This window comes from Oncorhynchus gorbuscha, linkage group LG10 (assembly GCF_021184085.1).
Source record: "Oncorhynchus gorbuscha isolate QuinsamMale2020 ecotype Even-year linkage group LG10, OgorEven_v1.0, whole genome shotgun sequence".
NCBI lineage: Eukaryota > Metazoa > Chordata > Actinopteri > Salmoniformes > Salmonidae > Oncorhynchus > Oncorhynchus gorbuscha.
In genome coordinates, this window is record NC_060182.1 from 82939378 (window position 1) to 82966080 (window position 26703).

At 43.5% G+C, this 26703-nt stretch overlaps 1 protein-coding gene across 1 annotated transcript in view; it reads left to right on the plus strand.

Moving 5' to 3' along the window:
* Positions 1–4603: 4603 nt before the first annotated feature.
* The window catches only part of LOC124046657 (actin-histidine N-methyltransferase-like), a 53590-nt gene continuing 31490 nt past the window's right edge, over positions 4604–26703 (plus strand). Inside the window, exons 1-6 of the mRNA XM_046367282.1 lie at positions 4604–4750; positions 16897–17027; positions 17222–17314; positions 18489–18637; positions 19327–19399; positions 19567–19823. Coding sequence (XP_046223238.1) covers positions 16925–17027; positions 17222–17314; positions 18489–18637; positions 19327–19399; positions 19567–19823 — 675 coding nt within the window. The 5' untranslated portion in view covers positions 4604–4750; positions 16897–16924. The remainder of the gene's footprint in view (positions 4751–16896; positions 17028–17221; positions 17315–18488; positions 18638–19326; positions 19400–19566; positions 19824–26703) is intronic.

Below are 26703 nucleotides of genomic sequence, written 5' to 3' on the forward strand. Positions count from 1 at the left end.
GGAGAAAAAACCTGAAGGTAATTCCCTTTGCACACAACAGCAGCATCCAGGCCTCTGAGTACGGATGGGAGCCGCAGCTGTTGGCTGAGGATAACAATGAAATTGCATATACAATTATTACATACAGTATACTGTAGTCTTTCAAATGTGTAATCTGAATATGTGCTTCCATATTCTCATACATGTGTTCTACTGTAGCCGACATTGATTTATTTGATTTGAAGTTATATAATATTCTGATATTTGTTCTACTGCTATATTGATTGGGCAGCAGGGTAGTCTAGTGGTTAGAGCATTGGACTAGTAACCGGAAGGTTGCAAGTTCAAATCCCCGAGCTGACAATGTACAAATCTGTTGTTCTGCCCCCGAACAGGCAGTTAACTCTAGGCCATCATTGAAAATAAGAATTTGTTCTTAGCTGACTTGCCTAGTTAAGTAAAAATAATAAATAAATTGATGTCTTGCATTCGGCACATGTGACAAATAAAGTTTGATTTGATACTCCTGTTCCACACGCCTATATGGGATCGCCCCCTTTATAAAGGTAACACACCCTCCTCCTCCCCCCTATCTATACGGACTGCAACATAACCTTGTAATACAATACCTAGAGTAGGTTTAAGCCATGTCTCCTGGAGACATACACGTATCACACCAGGTTTCGCTGGTAATTCCTCAATAAACTTTTTGAACTATCAAACTTCTGCGTTTACAAAATAAGATTGCAGTTTTGAAACTGCAGTAAAAGTGCAGTAACTGCAGTCGACTGTGGTATTTTGGATGAGGTAATTGCAGTTACACTGCAAAATGACGACAGTAAAACAAACAGCATACGTCAGATACACTGCACTCGGACTGTCATATTTTTTAGGCGTTCCATTGGAGGATTAACACAATTATGTAAATGAACCAATACATGAATCCTGGCTGGACTGATTCTCAATCTTATTGAGGTCATCCTGTACATTTTCTCCTGTCAGTCCTGTGATTCCAATATACCTCACTGCCTGCTCCACTATCATCTTTATCTTCTTAGTCTTAGATTGTAATGTTTCTGAGCAATTGTTTGCTGCTGTCACAAATGTAACAGCCTTCTTCATGTCTCCTACCAGTCTTGTGTTCTCCTATTATGCTCCCTCCATCACGTCCAACCTGCAACCCAATCTGCCCTGGAATACCAACTCATCTAGGTGCTTGTTTCTGTGTGAACTACTGTACTACTACGGCTTCTGCATACAATATTTTACACTCACTCCTCCTGCTGCCCATTCCACTTGTCTTTTCATCACTGCACAAACCCCATAGTTACAGCTCTTTAACTGGACCACGTCTCCACATTTCCCATGTCCATATCCTTCCCCACACGTCTCACATCTCCTTTTGCCTTTACACAGTGCTGCCACATGCCCTTTGACAGATTACAGCAACGCAACAGTTTCGCAACATAAACTCTGACATAGTAACTCATATACCCAATCGTATTTTTTTCTGTCTACAATTTCTTCAAAGTTTAATAGCACTGACAGGCTATCTACCTTTTTCTCATCTGGTGTTATCTGGAGGCTCTTTGCCTCAATAAGAGAGCCTCCCTTCAAGTGGTCCTTTATTTCAATTCAATTTAAGGGCTTTATTGGAATGGAAAACATGTTTACATTGCCAAAGCAAGTCAAATAGATAAACAAAAGTGAAATAAACTACACAAAACATTACACGCACAAAAGTTCCAAAAGAATAAAGACATTTCAAATGTCATGTCTATATACAGTGTTTCTGTAACCGTTTTCTTCCGCTGAAGGAGAGGAGGACCAAAATGCAGCGTGGTTAGTGTTCAACATCTTTAATATAGATGACAAACAAGAACACGACAAAATACAAAACAATACATGTGAAAATCAAAACAGTCCTATCTGGTACAAAGACAGAAGACAACCACCCACAAAACCCAACACAAAACAGGCTACCTAAATATGGCTCCCAATCAGAGACAATCTGATTTCTGATTGAGAACCATATCAGGCCAAACATAGAAATAGACAAACTAGACATACAACATAGAATGCCCACTCAGCTCACATCCTGCACACTGTGATATTTCACCTAATAGATATGGGAGTTCATCAAAATTGAATTTGTTTTTGAATGGGTTTGTGGGTCTGTGTAATCTGAGGGAAATATGTGTCTAATATGGTGATACACTTGGCAGCATGTTAGGAAGTGCTCAGTTTCCACCTCATTTTGTGGACAGTGTGCACATCGCCTGTTTTCTATTGAGACCAGGTCTGCCTACGGCGGCCTTTCTCAATAGCAAGGCTCACGGAGTCTGCACATAGTCAAAGATTTGTTTAATTTTGGGTCAGTCACTGTGGTCAGTTATTATGCCACAGTGTACTCTCATTTTAGGGCCAAATAGCATTATAGTATGCTCTGTTCTTTTGTAAATTATTTCCAATGTGTCAAGTAATTATATTTATTTTTTCTCATGATTTGGTTGGGTCTAATTGTGTTGCTCTCCTGGGGGGTCTGTTTGTATTTGTGAACATAGCCCCAGGACCAGCTTGCTTAGGGGGCTCTTCTCCAGGTTAATTTCTCTGTAGGTGATGGCTTTGTTATGGAAGTCTTGGGAATCGCTTTCTTTTAAAATATAACAGCCCTTTTCTTCATTTTGATAATTAGCAGGTATCAGCCTAATTCTGCTCTCCATACACTTATTTTTTTTTTTTTACATTGTACACTGAGGATATTTTTGCAAAATCCTGCATGCAGAATTGTTCATTTCTGCTACTGCTGTAATAACTCCCTTCACCCACTACTGTTTGGTTTGATCCGGCATGCTACTATTAACCGCATGTTTACATGGCTGCTTGAGTTGGAGGTTTGGAACCAGCGAGGAAAGATGGCGGAAGCAGATGACGTGGATTCTGAATACAATGGCAGTAGAATCAAGGAGAATTAGAGTATTAGGGTGCTAGGTAAAGTGAAGGCTGTGAGCATCACAAGATTTTTTGTGCTTTTGCGGACCTGAAGGAAATCAAATCTTATTGGTCACATACATGTGTTTAGTAGATGTTATTGCAGGTGTAGTGAAATGCTTTGAAGTTTGAAGTGTGGTGTGTGTCTCTTCGGAACAGGGCACCCCTCAAGGGTGTTATGTCTGGCATCTCGTTGGAAGTCGATTTTGAAGAGATAAAAAGTATCCCTGGAGTGATTGAAGCATGTCAAATGAATCGTGTGGTGAATGGTGAAAAAGTGAAGAGTCTATCTGTTCTTTTTTGATATGGAGTCTCTCCCTTCTCAAGTGCAGTTAGAGTAGATTAACTACAGAGTCAGAGCATTTATCCCAAGAACAATGCAGTGTGATCATTTTAAAGCTTTTGGTCATGTATCAAGTGTTTGCAGAAGGGAGAAGCCGAGATGTCAAAGTTGTGGAAAAGAACATATGTGTTATAAAAGTGATGAATATGTGACATTGTAATTGCGGTGGGAACCATGAAGCCACGTCTTTTGAATGCCCCACAAGGGTGAAAGAGAATGAGGGAGCCAAAGTCAGGGCTGTACAGAGCATTTCATATGCAGCAGCAGCTGTGAAAAGAGTTGAGGGTTTGAATGGTGCATCAGAAGAGTCCATGGTGGTGGGCCTACACTGCAGGATGCAGGGGTTTCCTTTCACCAGCAGGATCCTGACATTTTAAAGGTTAAGAAGGTGGCCTTTATAGCTATGGTAATTAATGGCACTGCCAAGGTGGAGAGAAGGTCCAGGAAGATAGAAATCATAGTGGATGCAGCAGAGCGGTTCCTGGGGCTGAAAGATTTCTCAGTGAAGGAGATGCATGGAATATTAGCACAAGCCGTACCACCCTCTCAGGTCCGAGAGCCTGAGAAGGGAGATATGGAAAAAAGAAGTGGGAGTTTTGTTTGTTTGGCAATGTGCTATTTTTATTGGGGTGGTTTAAGTTAGTTTCACTATTACCTGCGGATTTTTTTTTGGGGGGTTCAACCCGTTGGTGGCAGCAATACACCCTCGTGGGTTGTAAGTCCGCCATAAAACCCACAGAAGAAGAACAATGCTTGAGTTGGAGCTCCTTGTCATGCTGTTTAGTATTGACGAACTCCAGCAACATATCCTGCTGTACTCTCCAAATCCCTAGCCTAATCTACGCGATCGGAGTGACTCCGCCCTCGTCCTTAGATTTCACCAACACTTTGAACACTCTCAGTACAACACTGCACTCTGAACCTTTACTCCCACTACTCTACCTCCACCCTTTCCACCAATAGACTCATCCCGCACTCTAAACTCATTCCTCCTACCTTTCCAAAACCGCTTTGTAAGACTTTTCAAGCGACCGGCCGTAAAAATAACAATTTATGATAGTTTTAAATCCCCTGAAGTAAACGTCCAATCACAAACCACGAAGGGATGGTTTTTATGTTGACGTTCCGAAGCCAAACTGCCATTCGCGAAATCTGATCATTTTGACCAATCCGTACGAAGAACCCGTCAAAGATGTGCCAATAGGCAGAGAAATGAAGAAGCGCACACTTACCAACAACCAATACAAATCAAGAAAGATAACATTGTTTACGTGGGTGTAGAATGTTTGTGATCCAATGAAATTGTTAGAAAAAATATGTTACATTCGTGGCTCGCCCAAATCAACATCCAAGTTAGGTTTTGCTCCCCTACCTTGTGCAAGAGGCTTGAATTCCAGTTTGACAGGAGAGGAACAAGCTACTGCACTCAATTACAAGGTAACTTAGTTTATAAAGCAAGTTATTAGCAATTATGTGCATGCAATTACTGTTTGATATTACTAGTCATTATGCTTGCCATTTAGCTAAAGCTTTACCTGTCACTCCTGCATTGCGGCGCGAACGTCGCTTTAATATTTGCGAGCCAAGCTAGCTGGTTAGCTTCCTAGCAAGTGTGTGTTATAATTTTCCCTTTCAAAAACACTATTGTTGCAGGTTGTTTCCCATTTCTATATACTAAGGAGCGAGAGACCTTAACGTACTAGTTTGATAATCACATTCTACGATAGGTTTCTTGGACAAGGGAAATGAATGGGCTCGTCTGCTACAGTACACTGCAAAACCACGACTGTTAGCCAGTTTGATGGCGTGATTCAGTTGGCTCCCTAGATAGCTTGACAGACCTAGCTGAAAAGCTAGCTAGTTCAGTTGGTCTGGGAAATTGTTTTAAAGTGAACTGTTGTTGCCAGTGAGTGTCAACTGCTTTCTAGCTATCCTGCAAACTAGCCAGTACAGTGGACTTGATTAGCTAGTTTAAAGCAACAAGCTTCCCTGAGGGAAGTCAGGATGAATAAAGCCCTTTTTATAATGTTCAACAATCTTGGATTGGTGGCCAGCTTGTCAAAACATCAGACTGTTACCATGGTTACTCCATGCTCTCAGTCTGAAAGAAGTTGCTATAAAAAAATGAAAGTCTCTACAAGACAGATTGTTGAATAGAGTGATATTTAAACCCGTGGAGGCTCCTCAGAGGAGTAAGGGGAGGACCATCCTATTGAAACATTTAGAAAATTATACTTTTTTAGATACAGCTGTACTATACATTCACGTTACCAGGTATTTTCTGTCCTCCTCTGGGTACATTGACTTCAATACAAAACCTAGGAGGCTCATGATTCTCACACCCTTCCATAGACTTGCACAGTAATTATGATGACTTTCAAATGACGTCCTCCAACCTATCAGAGCTCTAGCAGCATAAACTGACATGTTGCCCATCCAATCAAAGGATCAGAGAATACAGCTAGTACTGCAGTGCATAAAATGTGATGAGTAGTTCACTCAGAGAGGGAGGCCAGTTTTTGGCCTTTGAACAAATTAATTTCTTCAAAAATTAAGTTGAAGCAGCTGCAAGAGAGCTCCATATTTCATTATTTTTTTCACTTACTTAGCTAGCTAATTTAGCCTACTCAAACACCCGGCTCAATCAGAGAGGAATGATATTTATGTTTGTTTGCTGGCTAAGGCTAACCAACACACCTTGATAGCTAGCTGGCTAAGGCTAACCAACACACCTTGATAGCTAGCTGGCTAAGGCTAACCAACACACCTTGATAGCTAGCTGGCTAAGGCTAACCAACACACCTTGATTACTCCAATTTGTATCTTGACCTGTGGACCTACATTATAAACTTGAATTTTTAGGCTAGGTTGTAGCAACCCCACAGTGCATCCGGAATGTATTCAGACTCCTTTTTCCACATTTTGTTACGTTACAGCCTTATTCTAAAATTGATTAATTTAACAAAATTCCTCATCAATCTACACACAATACCCCATAATGACAAAGTGAAAACAGGGTTTTAAAAATTATTGCTAATTTATTAAAACAAGAAAATGTAAATACCTTATTTACATAAGTATTCAGACCCTTTGCTATGAGACTCAATTGAGCTCAGGTGTATCCTGTTTCCATTGATCATCCTTTCTACAACTTGATTGGAGTTCACCTGTGGTAAATTCAATTGATTGGACATGATTTGGGAAGGCACACACCTGTCTATATAAGGTCCCACAGTTGACAGTGTATGTCAGAGCAAAAATGAACTCGTGGCTTGGAAGGAATTGTTCGAAGGGCTGCAAGACAGGATTGTGTCGAGGCACACATCTGGGGAAGGGTACACAACAAATGTCTGCAGCAAGGTCCCCAAGAATACAATGGCCTCCTTCATTCTTAAATGGAGAAGGGACTTGGTCAGGAAGGTAACCAAGAACCTGATGGCCACTGACAGAGCTCCAGAGTTACTCTCTGGAGATGGTTGTTCTTCTGGAAGGTTCTCCCATCTCTGCAACACTCCACCAGTTTACCTTTATGGTAGGGTGGCCAGAGGGAAGCCACTCCTCAGTAAAAGGCACATGACAGCCCACTTGGAGTTTTCCAAAAGGCACCTGAAGGACTCTGACCATGAGAAAAAATATTCTTTACTCAGAACTTTGTTGAAGCACCTTTGGCAGCGTAATAGAGCTAATCACAGGCAAAATCCTAGAGCAGAACTTGGTTCAGTCTGCTTTCTAACAGACACTGGGAGACATTCACCTTTCAACAGGACAATAACCAACTGTATGTTGGTTGTGGAGATCCAGCCAAATGGAGGGTCTTACAACAATCAATAAATGTTGATTTTTAGAGGGAACTATCACCCCTCCAATTTGTGACTTACAGTAGGGTAGTTTAGGGTTTGGAACTTTGATTCACTGATGCCTCATTTGGTCTGGTTGGTCCTAATGGATGCATACTTGATTGTGTTGGTGGAGGATTCTTGGCAACCTTTCAAACAGTGTCAAGGGCCAGAGCTAGTGAACAATAACATGGCATGCTAGTGGCCAAAACCACTGAAAGGGGGTCAAAGCCTTTGTCCATTTGAGTGGAAGAAGAGAGTTGGAGTTTAGCCTGCACACTGTTTAATTGGGATTTGAATGTCACATTTAGGCTGTCCCAAATCCCAGACACCAACAGTGATGTTTAATATCACCCAAGTGATTCCTTTCTACAACACCTTTATAAACTCAGAAAATAAAGAAATGTCCCTTTTTCAGGACCCTGTCTTTCAAAGATAATTTGTAAAAATCCAAATAACTTCACAGATCTTCATTGTAAAGGGTTTAAACACGGTTTCCGATGCTTGTTCAATGAACCATAAACAATCCATGAACATGCACCTGTGGAACGGTCGTTAAGAAACTAACAGCTTACAGACTGTAGGCAATTAAGGTCACAGTTATGAAAACTTAGGACACTAAAGAGGTCTTTCTACTGACTCTCTGTATAACACCAAAAGAAAGATGCCCAGGGTCCCTGCTCATCTGCATGAACGTGCCTTAGGCATGCTGCAAAGAGGCACGAGGACTGCCGATGTGGCCAGGGCAATAAATTGCAATGTCCGTACTGTGAGATGCCGGAGACAGCACTATAGGGAGACAGGACGGACAGCTGATCGTCCTCGCAGTGGCAGACCACGTGTAACAACACCTGCACAGGATCGTTACATCTGAACCTCACACCTGCAGGACAGGTACAGGATGGCAACAACAACTGCCCGAGTTGCACAATCCCTCCATCAGTGCTCAGACTGTCCGCAATAGGCTGAGAGAGACTGGACTGAGGGCTTGTAGGCCTGTTGTAAGGCAGGTCCTCGCTAGACATCGCCGGCAATAACGTCGCCTATGGGCATAAACCCACCGTCGCTGGACCAGACAGGACTGGCAAAAATCGCTCTTCACTGATGAGTCACGGTGATGGTCAGATTCACGTTTATCGTCGAAGGAATGAGCATTACACCGAGGCCTGTACTCTGGAGCAGGATCAATTTGGAGGTGGAGGGTCAGTCACGGTCTGGGGCGGTGTGTCACAGCATCATCAGACTGGCAATCTCAGTGCTGTGCGTTACAGGGGAGACATCCTCCTCCCTCATGTGGTACCCTTCCGCAGGCTCATCCTGACATGACCCTCCAGCATGAGAATGCTACCTGCCATACTGCTCGTTCTGTGCGTGATTTCCTGCAAGACAGGCCTGTCAATGTTCTGCCATGGCCAGCGAAGAGCCCAGATCTCAATCCCATTGAGCACGTCTGGGACCTGCTGGATCAGAGGGTGAGGGCCATTCCCCCCAGAAATGTCTGGGAACTTGCAGGTGCCTTGGTGGAAGAGTGGGGTAACATCTCACAGCAAGAACTGGCAAATCTGGTGTACTCCGTGAGGAGATGCATTGCAGTAATTAATGCAGCTGGTGGCCACACACACTTTTTTGATTTTGACCTCTCCTTTGTTCAGGGACACATTATTCAATTTCTGTTAGTCACATGTCTGTGGAACTTGTTCAGTTTATGTCTGTTGTTGAATCTTGTTATGTTAATACAAATATTTACATATGTTAAGTTTGCTGAAAATAAACGCTGTTGACAGTGAGAGAACGTTTCTTTTTTTTGCTGAGTTTATATATTTGTTGGTCAGTCCCTGAATGCTGTTGAATGATTAAAAGCCTCCCATTCTCTGTTGTCACCCCCCAGCCACTGTTCTCGTATGTACCAAAGTGATTCCTGTAAGACGTTACCTTTTGCATTCGATTTTTGATTTATAATCTCAGTGTAGGTCACTACTACATGCATGTTGTTAAAAGGATTTAGGAGACTCCCATTCTCTATTCTCACTCCCCCAGCCACTGTTGTCAGCCTATAGCCTGAATGTTAAGAACAGGAAGACAGCATAACGACAGGCCGTGACAGGGTGCTGTGACAGCTGTCCTCCTTGGCCCTGCACCGAGCTCTTGGCTAGGCCATAGGGTCCATCTCAAATGGCCAGGGCCCATAGGACCGTTTGGAATACACCCATAACCATACAAGCAGCTGTCCCACTGTGTCTTATTTATCCTCCGTCCCCAATATTACCTGGAATAAGCCTAAATTGTGTGGCAGCATCAACTGTATTTCAACTGGCACATGTATACAGTAGTGCTGCTGTGTCTGGCGCCGACTGAGATGGCCGCCTCGCTTCGCGTTCCTAGGAAACTATGCAGTTTTTTGTTTTTTTTACGTGTTATTTCTTACATTAGTACCCCAGGTCATCTTAGGTTTCATTACATACAGTCGAGAAGAACTACTGAATATAAGATCAGCGTCAACTCACCATCAGTACGACCAAGAATATGTTTTCCGCGACGCGGATCCTGTGTTCTGCCTTACAAACAGGACAACGGAATGGATCGCATGCAGCGACCCAAGGAAACGACTCCGAAAAAGAAGGGAAACGCGGCGGTGTTCTGGTCAGACTCCGAAAAAGGGCACATCGCGCACCACTTCCCAGTATTCTTCTTGCCAATGTCCAGTCTCTCGACAACAAGGTTGATGAAATCCGAGCAAGGGTGGCATTCCAGAGGGACATCAGAGACTGCAACGTTCTCTGCTTTACGGAGACATGGCTTACTAGGAAAACGCTATCCAGGGCGGTACAGCCAACGGGTTTCTCCACGCATCGCGCCGACAGAAACAAACATCTCTCTGGTAAGAAGAGTGGAGGGGGCGTATGCCTCATGACTAACGGGACATGGTGTGATGAAGAAAACATACAGGAACTCAAATCCTTCTGTTCACCTGATTTAGAATTCCTCACAATCAAATGTAGACCGCATTATCTTCCAAGAGAATTCTCTTCGATTATAATCACAGCCGTATATATCCCCCCCCAAGCAGACACATCGATGGCTCTGAACGAACTTTATTTAACTCTTTGCAAACTGGAAAACATTTATCCGGAGGCTGCATTCATTGTAGCTGGGGATTTTAACAAAGCCAATCTGAAAACAAGACTCCCTAAATTTTATCAGCATATCGATTGCGCAACCAGGGGTGGTAAAACCTTGGATCATTGTTACTCTAACTTCCGCGACGCATATAAGGCCCTGCCCCGCCCCCCTTTCGGAAAAGCTGACCACGACTCCATTTTGCTGATCCCTGCCTACAGACAGAAATTAAAACAAGAGGCTCCCACGCTGAGGTCTGTCCAACGCTGGTCAGAACAAGCTGACTCTACACTCCAAGACTGCTTCCATCACGTGGACTGGGACATGTTTCATATTGCGTCAGATGGGAATATTGACGAATACGCTGATTCGGTGTGCGAGTTCATTAGAACGTGCGTCGTCCAAGATGTCGTTCCCATAGCAACGATAAAAACATTCCCTAACCAGAAACCGTGGATTGATGGCAGCATTCGCGTGAAACTGAAAGCGCGAACCACTGCTTTTAATCAGGGCAAGGTGTCTGGCAACATGACTGAATACAAACAGTGCAGCTATTCCCTCCGTAAGGCTATCAAACAAGCTAAGCGTCAGTACAGAGACAAAGTGGAATCTCAATTCAATGGCTCAGACACGAGAGGCATGTGGCAGGGTCTACAGTCAATCACGGACTACAAGATGAAATCCAGCCCAGTCACGGACCAGGATGTCTTGCTCCCAGGCAGACTAAATAACTTTTTGCCCGCTTTGAGGACAATACAGTGCCACTGACACGGCCTGCAACGGAAACATGCAGTCTCTCCTTCACTGCAGCCGAGGTGAGTAAGACATTTAAACGTGTTAACCCTCGCAAGGCTGCAGGCCCAGACGGCATCCCCAGCCGCGCCCTCCGAGCATGCGCAGACCAGCTGGCCGGTGTGTTTACGGACATATTCAATCAATCCCTATACCAGTCTGCTGTTCCCACATGCTTCAAGAGGGCCACCATTGTTCCTGTTCCCAAGAAAGCTAAGGTAACTGAGCTAAACGACTACCGCCCTGTAGCACTCACTTCTGTCATCATGAAGTGCTTTGAGAGACTAGTCAAGGACCATATCACCTCCACCCTACCTGACACCCTAGACCCACTCCAATTTGCTTACCGCCCAAATAGGTCCACAGACGATGCAATCTCAACCACACTGCACACTGCCCTAACCCACCTGGACAAGAGGAATACCTATGTGAGAATGCTGTTCATCGACTACAGCTCGGCATTCAACACCATAGTACCCTCCAAGCTCGTCATCAAGCTCGAGACCCTGGGTCTCGACCCCGCCCTGTGCAACTGGGTACTGGACTTCCTGACGGGCCGCCCCCAGGTGGTGAGGGTAGGCAACAACATCTCCTCCCCGCTGATCCTCAACACGGGGGCCCCACAAGGGTGCGTTCTGAGCCCTCTCCTGTACTCCCTGTTCACCCACGACTGCGTGGCCACGCACGCCTCCAACTCAATCATCAAGTTTGCGGACGACACAACAGTGGTAGGCTTGATTACCAACAACGACGAGACGGCCTACAGGGAGGAGGTGAGGGCCCTTGGAGTGTGGTGTCAGGAAAATAACCTCACACTCAACGTCAACAAAACTAAGGAGATGATTGTGGACTTCAGGAAACAGCAGAGGGAACACCCCCTATCCACATCGATGGAACAGTAGTGGAGAGGGTAGCAAGTTTTAAGTTCCTCGGCATACACATCACAGACAAACTGAATTGGTCCACTCACACTGACAGCGTCGTGAAGAAGGCGCAGCAGCGCCTATTCAACCTCAGGAGGCTGAAAAAATTCGGCTTGTCACCAAAAGCACTCACAAACTTCTACAGATGCACAATCGAGAGCATCCTGGCGGGCTGTATCACCGCCTGGTGGCAACTGCTCCGCCCTCAACCGTAAGGCACTCCAGAGGGTAGTGAGGACTGCACAACGCATCACCGGGGGCAAACTACCTGCCCTCCAGGACACCTACACCACCCGTTGTTACAGGAAGGCCATAAAGATCATCAAGGACATCAACCACCCGAACCACTGCCTGTTCACCCCGCTATCATCCAGAAGGCGAGGTCAGTACAGGTGCATCAAAGCTGGGACCGAGAGACTGAAAAACAGCTTCTATCTCAAGGCCATCAGACTGTTAAATAGCCACCACTAACATTGAGTGGCTGCTGCCAACACACTGTCATTGACACTGACCCAACTCCAGCCATTTTAATAATGGGAATTGATGGAAATGATGTAAATATATCACTAGCCACTTTAAACAATGCTACCTTATATAATGTTACTTACCCTACATTATTCATCTCATATGCATATGTATATACTGTACTCTACAACATCGACTGCATCCTTATGTAACACATGTATCACTAGCCACTTTAACTATGCCACTTTGTTTACTTTGTCTACACACTCATCTCATATGTATATACTGTACTCGATACCATCTACTGTATGCTGCTCTGTACCATCACTCATTCATATATCCTTATGTACATGTTCCTTATCCCCTTACACTGTGTATAAGACAGTAGTTTTTTTTGGAATTGTTAGTTAGATTACTTGTTGGTTATCACTGCATTGTCGGAACTAGAAGCACAAGCATTTCGCTACACTCGCATTAACATCTGCTAACCATGTGTATGTGACAAATAAAATTTGATTTGATTTGATTTTGATCTGTGAAAGGCAGGCACACTCAGTGCCCATTTATTTCCCTTCAGAGCAGATGTGCTGTTGGAAAGTAAAGTTTCTTGCTGCCAAAACTGACTTTGAACTGTTGTGATTGTGGTTGAGTCTCGGATTTCTTTGCCCTTTGCGAGGAGCTGCAAGAAGAGCAGTTGACAAAGTGAGAGCGAGAGGGAGGATATCAGAGGAGGCTGGTGGCATGCGCTATAGGAGGATGGGCTCATTGTAATTGCTGGAATAGATTCATTGGAATGGAGGCAAACGTGGTTCCACATGTTGATGTTTGATACCGTTCCATTTATTCCATTCCAGTCTTTACAATCAGCCCGTCCTCCTATAGTTCCTCCCACCAGCCTCCTCTGAGAGGAATAGGGTTTAAAAGTTGACAGAGAAAGTGGAGAGCGAGAGAGGAAGTTAGGGTGAGTGAGTAGAGAAGGCTTGACTTGAGAGGGTGAGTAGGAGACGAAGAGGGAAGGGAGCGAGGCAGCTGGAGAGAGGAATGATGAATAAGCATGACTCCTAAAATGTCCACATATGTCATGCTAACTGAGCTTTGACACTACTACCATGGCTATTTAAAGCAATCAGTATGCCAATGTGAAGGACATAGCAGCCTAATACTGTTAAAAACTAAAAATAACTTCTTGTTTCATTTTTACAAAAGATGAAGTTTCATTCACCTGAGGGCAAGTTCCATGGTAATGGAATTACGCTGAGATTCATATCTTTCACTTTAAAATGTATGCCAAAGAAAAACCATTTGATTTCAGTTTAACAAACCATACAATTCTATGCACAATGACTACTTTTAACAATTTGCTAATTTGCCAAAAACACATTTACTGGAAGGATTGTGCAGATACAAAGTAAATTTTATTTACTGTGTAAATTGTTTGTCGTTTGTGCATAGAGGTGTATGGTTTGTTAAACTTTTTAAATAAATATTTTTTGCATACAATTCAAAGTGAAAAATCGGAACCTCAGCGTAAATTGGAATCGGAGTCCTGCAATTCTATACATTTTTGTTTTAAAGCTAATTTGCTGCAATTCTACACATTTTGCCATGCTTATGTGTGTTTATGCTATCTGAGTGACTAAAACATTATAAAATCAATGGGGGCCACATGCCATGACATTTGGGGAACTTTAGATTCTCCCTGACTGTCTAGTTTTGATTTTGGTGATTGTTAGTCCTCAAAAATGATCTGATTTAAAAAAAAATATTGCCCCATGATCTTTTCTACATATTTTATATCTGGTTGTATTCGTTTTAAGTTTACACAGAATTAAAAAATGTAATTGCAGTGTTGGTGCACAACTGCATGAAAGGGAAACACTGAATGGGTTTATATCAAGTCCAAAAATGTATGTAGTTAGTAGAGATTGGCCCTTTTAGTGATAACAATTGACAGCAATTACAGAATACAGGTTTTAGGAGCCCCAGAAAAAAAAACATTTTTAAGATTGAGATATAGTCTAAATCGGGCCTACATAGCTGTGTTTACACAGGCAGCCCAATTCAGATATTTTTTTTCCACTAATTGGTCTTTTGACCAATCAGACCAGCTCTGAAAAATATCTGATGTGAAAAGATCTGATGTGATTGGTAAAAAGACCAATTAGTGGAAGAAAAAAAATCCAAATGGTCTGTTTGTGTAAACACAGACTATGAATCATAGCTACTTTTGAAGCTCATCTCCTGAAGAAGCTCTACCTTGTCCTTTCTTTCTGTGCCACCACTTTTGCATACTACCGAGGCTGCGGGAAAGGAAGAAAACCTTACAAAAATCCTTAATACCAAATTAAAAATTCCAGGTAGCACAGCAAAATATGTAGGCACATATGCCCTGAAAATTGTAGCATTGTAGAGCCCTGTACATTGTCAGTTTACTAGAGTAGGCCTGTGACATTGGACCACAGGCATTGTACTGTCGTTTCTCTCTCTGTGTGACACCATGTTTATTTCTACTGACTGCTTGAGGCTGTTTTAATCTGGCAAAGGCACAGGTTACCATGGCAATGTCGTTTACTGGTATTCTTTTGCATGAGACGCTCATATCGCTCACTACTAGACTGAAAACTAAGTAGAACATTCTAGAATGTTTACACTCAGATATTCACTGTAAAAAAAATAAACACCCACAAATTATGATTTATTAACTGGCTCCACAGCCTTTTTTGTTTACTCAACTTTTCAGTCCAAGTGTTACCTGAACAAAAAAATAACATACATATTTGACACACATGATTACATTGTGCATATTCATTTATACAGTCATTATTATTCAACATGTCCTCACCTGGGATTTGAACTCGCAACCTCTTGGTTCATGGCATTCTGACCTTCCTGCTACGCCACCACATCTGTGTCATTATTAGGTAATCTGACCTTTCTCTCATCATTCATTTGATTTATTATTTAAGCCATTTGAGGTTTTTCCATATAATTGTCTACTGTTGATGGAGTGTATTATTCTGTTTTAATATTACTCCTTAATCAGTTTGCAAAATCTTTTTTTTGACTGTATTTTTAACAGAGCTGATATTTACTTTTTGACTGAATTTTTGCCTACGTTTTCTCATGTTGGAGCTAAGTTTGGGACAACTAAAAATGTTAAGTTCAGGTAACACTTTGACTGAAAAGTTGAGTGTAAAAAATAAATAAATAATAATAATAATTTAAGGCTGTGGAACCAGTTAGTTGAAACAACGTCATTTATTTCCAGTGTTGGTTAAGCCTCTGGAATTTAGATTCCCCAGTACAACAGGCGGGGACAGTAGTGCATAGCCTAGTCCACACTTGCACAAGGACAAGGTTATCAGCCAAGAACTGCTGGTACACCATTTTTAGCCCAATGCCCTTATCAGCATATCAACATTTGTTAATCAGGATGACATAGCAGAATAGTATAATTATTCTTTCAGTTTTCTCAGGAAAGGCTTGTTGACCTGCAGAAACACAAACAAGGGGTATACAGGATACATACCGGATACCTGGCTAATATCATAGTAGTCTGTTATGATGATGTAATGTCCTCTCAGTTGAACTATTAAAGCACAATTGAACGTTTTCTCTTGAGAAATATGTGTATGATTTCTATATAGGCACCTGTTCTTCCCCTTAACTATCAAGAGTAGATGTGGGATTGATATTGAGCCAATATGAACAAAAATATCCTCTTGTTTTACATGCCCAGCCAACCACTATGGCTTGAAGCTTTGACATTAAAGGGATGCTTTGGGATTTTGGCAGTGAGGATACCATTTTTATGTCTCTGTTTCTAGTATGAAGGAAGTTAGAGGTAGTTTCGTGAGCCAATGCTAACTAGCGTTAGCTCAATGTCTGGATGTACTAGCATGCCAAAATCCCTAAGTATCCCTTTAACTCTGAAGGCATTGGCCCAGTTTAGATTTTGCAGTGTCTTGTGCACTCTAGTGGCCATTGCATGTAGATACAACTTTTCTTTGTGCTCACGAGCGCTGGAATGGAATGCTTACCCTATTTTGTTGACTGGGTCAATAATTAGTACACACCGGAGCATGTTTTTATTGGACAAGTTCATGTCATTTGTCCCTCATTGCTTCAGTTATTTTTTCTTCGTCTGTGAATACGACCTGCACAAAAAATCTGGTTTGTTTTGATTAAGAAATGTTTCTTCTCTTCCTGTCTCTCTCAAGAATCCACTTTAGATGAGTGATTGACTTAGTGCTGTCTGTCTCTCCTCCCTTGCCCTGCTCTGACCAGCTGACTTAGTGCTGTCTGTCTCTCCTGCCCTGCTCTGACCAGCTGACTTAGTGCTGTCTGTCTCTCCTCCCTTGCCATGCTCTGACCAGCTGACTTAGTGCTGTCTGTCTCTCCTGCCCTGCTCTGACCAGCTGACTTAGTGTTGTCTGTCTCTCCTTCTCAGTCCCTGCCCTGCTCTGACCAGCTGCACCATGGGAAGGAAGAGTAGAGTGAAGACTCAGAAGTCGGGGACAGGCGCCACAGCCGTGGTCTCTCCCAAAGAGATGATGAACCTAATCTCAGACCTCCTACAGAGTATGTTCCAACGCTGCGTCCCAAATGGCAACCCATTTCCGCTATATAGTGTACTACTTTTGACTAGGACCCATAAGAATAAAAAGCATGTTCCATTGAGAGTTCTTAAGCTTGATCTGTGTCTGGGAAACAGGCTTTATGTGATTTTTGTAGCTATGTAACTTATCGTGTGATATGTATGTCTATCCCATTAGAATGCAGCAGTGCTGCCCCTTCTCCAGGGAAAGAGTGGGAGGAGTATATCCAGATACGAGGACTGGTGGAGAAGATCAGGAAGAAACAGAAAGGTGGGCTGGATCACAGACACACACAGACAAACCCTAATTCTAGCCCTAACCCCGAAGCCTAAAATAGCCTTTTTTTCTAAGTGAGGACCGGCAAAATGTTCTCACTTCTCTGAATTTGAGTTTGTTTACAGTTCTTGTGAGGACTCCTGTTACTCACAAGTAATGTTCCCTCTCAAGTGCGCGCAGGCGCGCACCTCCTCTGGGGCTTCCTCACAGAATAATTATCAGCCCACACAGAGAAGCACGAGATGGAACTTCACTCAACTTTCTAGAGTTTTCCCTGTTAGTTAACACATCAACGTTTCCCTTTACTGTGGGAATTGTGATCGAATCAACTAAATATTAGCCACTTTCAATGCAACATACCGAAACAAAGTGAACTATGTGTGGTCAGCAATGGGGGAGGGATTTCTTCCTACAAAAGCATAGAATGTGTGTATTTCTAGCCATCTTTGAAAAGAGAGTAATATAAATAGCTTTTTTTCTCTTGAAGGGACAGTGTTGTATTTTGAGACAGGCTTGAATAAGCTATGTAGACAATAGGCAGAGGGTAGCGTAATTTGTCTGATTCTCTATAATAATGTTTCATTTTATTTTGTAAAGTGGTTTCTTGCATTAAACAACACAACATTTTCAGTCACCTTGTCTGAAGGACAAGTGAATAAATAGGATAACGTCAAGCCCTGTATGTTTTTTATGGAATGTAGACCTACGTTGATCACAGAAGGATCGAGCAGGTATTTCCAATGTAGGCTGAATTAAAGAACAGCTATTTTCCATGTTATGGGATGCATTTTCTGCATAGTTTTTGATGGTAGGCCACTCTGATAGGCCTTCATTATTATCAAATAGCCACAGTAGCCTACTTGACTACTGCTAAACTGTAACTTAAAGCGGGTACAGCCAGTGTTCACAGTAAACGCACACTGGAAGTTGCACATAATTTTCACAACATTCAAGTTTTTGGCTCGGCACACCTGAGATTTGCTCAGTGCCAGACAATGTTTTGAGGGAACATTGCTCACAAGTATAGTAAAGCGTGTGTACACACACACACACACACACACACACACACATACACAGAGAGACAGAGACACATACAGCTTGATTTGAGCCATGGTCTATATAGTTTATATATGAATAGTTGAATCATAAGTGTGTCTCTGTCTCTCAGGTATCTCTGTGATATTTGAGGGCAGCAGAGAGGAGTTCTTCCCGGAGCTGATGGCGTGGGCTCTGGAGAGTGGAGCTTCCTGCGAGGGGGTTGAGATCGCGAACTTCGCTGGCGAGGGCTTCGGCCTCAGGGCCACCAAGGACATCAAGGTGGGTCCATACAACTGGACCGACTCTGTTCCTGGCAGTAGTTGTCAGGGTGAAACATCACCTGGGTCATTTTCATTAAAGGGACATTTCACCCTGGATCTGCCACTGGTATATAGTCATTACTGTATTAACAACATTAGGTTTTTGTCATAAACATCAGAATTATTCACACCATAAGCTTGAACAAGCTTATTTTAATTTCACTGGTAGAATCAGGAAGTTTAGACTTTCTGTGTATTTGTCTGCTCATGGTAAACCCTGAGGTGAAATTTCCCTATTAAACCACAACATTACGAAACATTTTAGCAACTGAAATGAGAGTTTCTGATTGGACAAGTGCAGGTAGTGCATCCGTTTCGATTAGTTTTCTTCCCTATGGTGTTTAGTAAGTACGACACTGGTTCCACTGTGGATAGAAGGAAACAGAAAGAGAATGACAGTTCCAGTTGGTGTTCTTGTTATTAGTAACATTTGAAAATGGCAGCCACTTATAGCTGATCGAACAAGCAGAGCTGTTCTAATGATGCCCAGGTGCTCTGTGTCTTGGTGTAAGTGTAATCAGTGACGTAACACTGTCGGAAGAGTTTAAAAGCATCATGAACACTTACATTCCATTAAGCCTGAGGTAGACTGAAATCACCGGGCCAAACTTTTCTCCCATATGATGTCATTGTCCATTTTGTTCTCAGGCAGAGGAGCTGTTTCTGTGGATCCCCAGGACGATGCTGATGACTGTGGAATCAGCCAAGAACTCTGTCCTGGGTTAGTGGAAGTGTTAGGCCATTGTACTGTGATGCCATCCTACCCTTCATTGACTATAAGGCTTTTGTCCTCTGACATTTGAACCCCCCCCTGCTGGGTCCTCCCCTAGGGCCCCTACACACACACACACACTCTATTATTTATGTAACCGTCCCTCTCCCCCCCAGGTCCCCTGTACAGCCAGGACCGTATTCTCCAAGCCATGGGTAACGTGACCCTGGCCCTCCACCTGCTGTGTGAGCGGGCTGACCCCTTCTCCCCCTGGCTGCCCTACATCAAGACCCTCCCTGGGGACTACGACACCCCCCTATATTACGAGGAGGAAGAGGTACACCACCTGCTGTCCACTCAGGCCATCCCGGACGTCCTCAGCCAGTACAAGAACACTGCACGGCAGTACGCATACTTCTACAAGGTCATCCAGGTGAGTGGCAGGAAGGTACTCAGTCACACACTGGATTTCTGAAGAAACAGTCGTGTTCTAACTGTTTCTGCTATTCACTACTTCTACAAGGTCATCCAGGTGAGTGGTAGTGCTCTGTCCCTACAAGGTCATCCAGGTGAGTGGTAGTGCTCTGTCCCTACAAAGTCATCCAGGTGAGTGGTAGTGCTCTGTCCCTACAAAGTCATCCAGGTGAGTGGTAGTGCTCTGTCCCTACAAAGTCATCCAGGTGAGTGGTAGTGCTCTGTCCCTACAAAGTCATCCAGGTGAGTGGTAGTGCTCTGTCCCTACAAAGTCATCCAGGTGAGTGGTAGTGCTCTGTCCCTACAAAGTCATCCAGGTGAGTGGTAGTGCTCTGTCCCTACAAAGTCATCCAGGTGAGTGGTAGTGCTCTGTCCCTACAAAGTCATCCAGGTGAGTGGTAGTGCTCTGTCCCTACAAAGTCATCCAGGTGAGTGGTAGTGCTCTGTCCCTACAAAGTCATCCAGGTGAGTGGTAGTGCTCTGTCTCTACAAAGTCATCCAGGTGAGTGATAGTGCTCTGTCCCTACAAAGTCATGTCCTTACAAAGTAATTTGATATTTTATAGTAATAGCTGCGTTTCGTTGCATCTACAACCAAATATTAATTCAACACTACCCTGAACAGATTGCAAAACATTGTGAGCAGAAAGGACGCGATGCTGTCTGTCTGCACAGGTTTTGCACAATATGAGGTGCTGCTGACTTTGCAAAAATCCTGAAACATGTTTGTCACGGGTATGTGAAACAGACAACCCTCTGTGTGTGTGTGTGTGTTTTCAATGGATAGACAGGAGTATAGATGTGTGTTTTCCATGGATAGACAGGGGTATAGATGTGTGTTTTCCATGGATAGACAGGGGTATAGATGTGTTTTTTTCCCCTTAAGTAGTCTGAAGTGTGTCTTTTACATGGGCAGACTGAGGAGTAGAGGTGATTTCATTATTTCTGTGATATGTTTTTGTGCCAGACAGTATTCATTGTCCTCCGCGACGATGAAACTGGGGAAGGAAATGTGGATCTGTCTCGTTCCGTCCGTTCGTATGTTAGTCACACTAGATATCTGACAGCACTTGCCCGATTTTGACGACACTTGGGTCAATGAAGTGTCTTGCCATAGAGATCCGGTATTTACAAAATTACACTGATTGGCCCGTTTCAGAGCCCAGTTCTTAGGGACTGTATGGTCAAACCCTCAGTTCTAAAGCCTGGTATGGTAAGTTGATTTATCTCCTTAAAGACTCAGCTGTAGAACATTCACCTTGAAGCCAGGTATAGAGTAAATCTCTGGGCTGGGTTCATTTGGCTCGTGTTAAAAGTCAGGACTCCTTCTCTCTCTCTGTTCTGTCTTTCTCTGGCCCCTCTTCCTCGTCCTTCCATCACTCCGTCTCTGCCCATCCACCTATCTGTCAATGTGTGGTGTGCTTCGAGGCGTGCTTAGCGAGAGGGATCAGGTTTTAAGAGGTTTCCAGCTGTAGGGAGATGAGGAGAGCAGCTGCAGAATGGCCTCTTGCACCCAATTTCAGAAGGCCTGATAAGCTGCCAGTAACATAGAAAGTGGCAGGGAACTTGTCTTTTAAATACCACAGTAACCAACAGGGGGAGCTTTTTACCTCTTACAGTCTGAACCAGTGGTATTCAAACTCAGCGGGGACCTAATGTTTTTCTGCCAGAATTTCTGGGGATCCCATTTTTTTTCACAACAATTTCTCGTGACCCGACCCCAAATCTAATGACACAACCTTAAAAATAAAAAACATTTTCATCTCTTATCAGAATGAAAATAAACCAATAAATACATTTACTAAAAAAAAAATGTTTTCTTTAAATGATCTTTCTCAAAAACGTTTATATATTGTTCCATACAATAATCTGTACTCTTAATTTGTTGTTCCTAAAAACATTTGTTTAGCCTATCCCACTGCTGTTCCCCTACAACTTTAATACCACTGGTCTGAACTGAAGACCACTCCTGTGTGATCGGTGGATACATCCTATATAGTGCACTACTTTTGCTATTCCTTATATACTGTCGTGCACTAATTTTGAGACCGGTCCATGGGGCTCTGGTGAAAAGAAGTTACTATATAGGGTGCCATTTGGGATACGGTGTTTGTAGATGTGTACTATTTACCACAATACAACACATTGATATTTATTCACATTTAATCTTTCACAAGGTTCCCAAGCAAAATATGACTCAAATCTCAATGAGAGCAGCATAGTATTATAAAGGCTTTATAGATAGAACATTCACAATGGTTAAATGGCCAACGGTGCTTTTCTTAGGGATTGATGCCAGTACCTCTACTCTCCATAGCTATTTAGTTTGAAAGGTCCAGTTTATCTGTAGGTAGGTAGCTGTACCTTCAGTTAGGAAAACGGAGAGACAATGTGATTACATTTTATTATGATTTAGAAGAAACGCAAGACAAATAGTGATGCAAATCTCTCTCCCAGTATGCTAATTTGAAGTTATTAACTGACATGCTTGCTTTCCCTTTGATCAAACCAATGAAGACTAGGGATGTGTCCTAAATGCAACCCTACTCCCTATATAGTGCATTCGAGCCATAGAGCTCTAGTCAAAATGTATACACTATGTATTGAGTAGGGTGCCATTTGGGACAGAGACAAGACTACTCTAGGTTCTCTAGTCTCTTTATCAAAGAAGGAGAAATAAAAAAATATATTTTTCTCCAAATGATTTTCACTTTCTTTAGTTGGGATGCTTTGTGTGTCTGATTCTGTCATCAAATGATTTTCATGTAGTTTTTTTCTGGGATGCTTTGTGTGCTTGATTCTGTCATCAAATGATTTTCACATTCTTTAGTTGGGATGCTTTGTGTGTCTGACTCAGTCATCAAATAACTGTCAATTAGGGAAGAGAAAACAACATTCACATTACTGTCAAGACATTAAATATGAAATATTCATGATGGCAATAGTTCATGTTTGTCATTGTCTCTTGGTTGATCTGGTGTGTGTGTGTGTGTGTGTGTGTGTGTGTGTGTGTGTGTGTGTGTGTGTGTGTGTGTGTGTGTGTGTGTGTGTGTGTGTGTGTGTGTGTGTGTGTGTGTGTGTGTGGACATGTTTTTTGATTAAATGTTAGTTCTCAGTTGAACGAGATGGTTTATTACTAGTCCATGCTAGTATCCATTCACCAAACCATATTTAAGGCATGTCATTTTAAACATATTTTCAATATATTTCACATAGTCTACAAAAAGTAAACATGTCTAAGATATACTTTTATTTTTGTCAGGGATCCTACATTTCACTTGCTAATTACTCTTAATATTAATCTTGAATGGGGAACTTGAGTACTCATGCCAATCCCTGCTATCTAGGTGAAGCATTTTAGTTTATTTTGTCCCTGCAATATTTGCTTTCATACAATTGACTGAATTAAGCAGAAGAGTGAATCATAAAGTGGGTGCTACTTGACAGAAATGTGCTGTTTTGTTGCCTTGACAGACAGCAGGTGGCCTGTCTCTGAAAAGACAGTACCATCAATGCCCACCAGATGGTAATAGTGAGTTATAGGTATAGTTGGGTGTCTGTTACCATGTAATAATACTGATAACATCACATTATTAATAATTATATAATAAGTGTTATATACTGTAGCTTTAAACCAAAGACTCAATAAGCAACCATAAGGAAACAAAAACAACTGTGGTAATGATAATAAAATAGAAGGTGGGTGGTGGTTCCAGCAGCATCAGTAATATTCCACAATGTTCTAATGAAGATGTGTTGGAAGCCTCATGTCCATGGTGTTGTAGTTGAACTCTCCTTCTGGGTTGATTTGAGCGATGTATTCTTTAGAGGGCGTGTTTGTGAAAGGTGTGTGTACTGTCCATATTTCCCCTCTTCTTCACTACTTCTCCTCAGCCCACTCCCCCTCTCCATACTCCCATCTTTGCTCTTTCTTGCTCTCTCCTTTTGTTCTCCTCTACTTCTCTCTCATCCCTCCCTCTTTTTGAACCCCCCTCCTTCTTTCCTCTGTCATGTCCTCTGCTCAGGTTGGGAGCCGGTGTCAATGTAATGACTACTGTCAATGTCAGCCACTCTCTCTCTCTTTTCCAAGGAAGGCGGCCGCAGATGACCGGGCTGGAAAATTAAGTTGTCGCATTGGCTTTGAATTGAATTGACCTGATTGTACCTTCTGTACATGTTTGAGTGGCTGGGACTACCCTCTACCCCCCCCACACACACACACAGTCCTCTTGTGTTAGAATTGGGTAGTCAGTCAGTGTGTTTTTAATGCATGCGTCTCCCTCCTATAGATATTCACCCCCCTGTGAAGGTGGGATGGGATAGGCTTTTGTCAGTGAGTGTAGCAGGCCATCTGAAGTAGAACCCAGTGAGTGTAGCAGGCCATCTGAAGTAGAACCCAGTGAGTGTAGCAGGCCATCTGAAGTAGAACCCAGTGAGTGTAGCAGGCCATCTGAAGTAGAACCCAGTGAGTGTAGCAGGCCATCTGAAGTAGACCCATTGAGTGTAGCAGGCCATCTGAAGTAGAACCCAGTGAGTGTAGCAGGCCATCTGAAGTAGACCCATTGAGTGTAGCAGGCCATCTGAAGTAGAACCCAGTGAGTGTAGCAGGCCATCTGAAGTAGAACCCAGTGAGTGTAGCAGGCCATCTGAAGTAGAACCCAGTGAGTGTAGCAGGCCATCTGAAGTAGAACCCAGTGAGTGTAGCAGGCCATCTGAAGTAGAACCCAGTGAGTGTAGCAGGCCATCTGAAGTAGAACCCAGTGAGTGTAGCAGGCCATCTGAAGTAGAACCCAGTGAGTGTAGCAGGCCATCTGAAGTAGAACCCAGTGAGTGTAGCAGGAAGAGTGCCTCTTCCTTCCAATGGGACTGTATGAGTTTGTAACTGTGTGTGTTTGAGTATCCAGAAGCTGAATGTGTGGACCTCATATAAGGTGACCTCAGTATGCAGCAAACCAATGCAAAGTAACCTTGGAATGTGTGTGTTTGTGGCGCATGGTGTGATGAGAATTTGTTTTGTGTGTGTCCCAGTGGTGTCGTTTTCATGTCCTCTCTGAGGAGCTCCAGGTATCTGCCTAACCTTCCCTCTCTGAGGAGCTCCAGGTATCTGTCTAACCTTCCCTTTCCTCTCTGAGGAGCTCCAGGTATCTGTCTAACCTTTCCTCTCTGAGGAGCTCCAGGTATCTGTCTAACCTTTCCTTTCCTCTCTGAGGAGCTCCAGGTATCTGTCTAACCTTCCCTTTCCTCTCTGAGGAGCTCCATGTATCTGTCTAACCTTCCCTTTCCTCTCTGAGGAGCTCCAGGTATCTGTCTAACCTTTCCTCTCTGAGGAGCTCCAGGTATCTGTCTAACCTTTCCTTTCCTCTCTGAGGAGCTCCAGGTATCTGTCTAACCTTCCCTTTCCTCTCTGAGGAGCTCCAGGTATCTGTCTAACCTTTCCTCTCTGAGGAGCTCCAGGTATCTGTCTAACCTTTCCTTTCCTCTCTGAGGAGCTCCAGGTATCTGTCTAACCTTCCCTTTCCTCTCTGATGAGCTCCAGGTATCTGTCTAACCTTTCCTCTCTGAGGAGCTCCAGGTATCTGTCTAACCTTTCCTTTCCTCTCTGAGGAGCTCCAGGTATCTGTCTAACCTTCCCTTTCCTCTCTGAGGAGCTCCAGGTATCTGTCTAACCTTCCCTTTCCTCTCTGAGGAGCTCCAGGTATTTGTCTAACCTTTCCTTTCCTCTCTGAGGAGCTCCAGGTATCTGTCTAACCTTCCCTTTCCTCTCTGAGGAGCTCCAGGTATCTGTCTAACCTTTCCTTTCCTCTCTGAGGAGCTCCAGGTATCTGTCTAACCTTCCCTTTCCTCTCTGAGGAGTTCCAGGTATCTGTCTAACCTTCCCTTTCCTCTCTGAGGAGCTCCAGGTATCTGTCTAACCTTCCCTTTCCTCTCTGAGGAGCTCCAGGTATCTGTCTAACCTTCCACAGGCTGGTAGCAGGCAGGGCCCAGCCCAGGATCAGGCCTGGCTGCTGGGCTCCACGTCGACACTACAACTCTCCCACTAGGATCCATCCGCTAGTCTAGACGCTTATCTTTTAATGGCTGTCAGAGCAGAGCAGGACGAGGCTCAACGCTGCTCCTCCATCCCACTACCACTTCTTCTCTGTCAAAACCAGGGGGAGGGAGGAGGCTGCAGTCTACCTGGGGTATTATTCCATCCCCTGTCTTCAATATTTGGGGACACCCTGTCATTTAAGTGGACATATGTCAAAGAGTTAAAGTAGTAACTTATATTTAACTACTAGTAGGTTGTAGGTTGTAACTAGTAGGTTGTAGGTTGTAACTAGTAGGTTGTGTCAGGTGAAACATGTGGGTGTTGAGGTGGTAGGTTGTGTCAGGTGAAACGTGTGGGTGTTGAGGGGGGTAGGTTGTGTCAGGTGAAACATGTGGGTGTTGAGGTGGTAGGTTGTCAGGTGAAACATGTGGGTGTTGAGGTGGTAGGTTGTGTCAGGTGAAACGTGTGGGTGTTGAGGGGGGTAGGTTGTGTCAGGTGAAACGTGTTGGTGGTAGGTTGTGTCAGGTGAAATGTGTGAGTGTTGTGGTAGGTTGTGTCAGGTGAAATGTGTGGGTGTTGAGGTGGTAGGTTGTGTCAGGTGAAACGTGTTGGTGGTAGGTTAGTCAGGTGAAACGTGTTGGTGCTAGGTTGTGTCAGGTGAAATGTGTGGGTGTTGAGGTGGTAGGTTGTGTCAGGTGAAACGTGTGGGTGTTGAGGGGGGTAGGTTGTGTCAGGTGAAACGTGTGGGTGTTGAGGTGGTAGGTTGTGTCAGGTGAAACATGTGGGTGTTGAGGTGGTAGGTTGTCTCA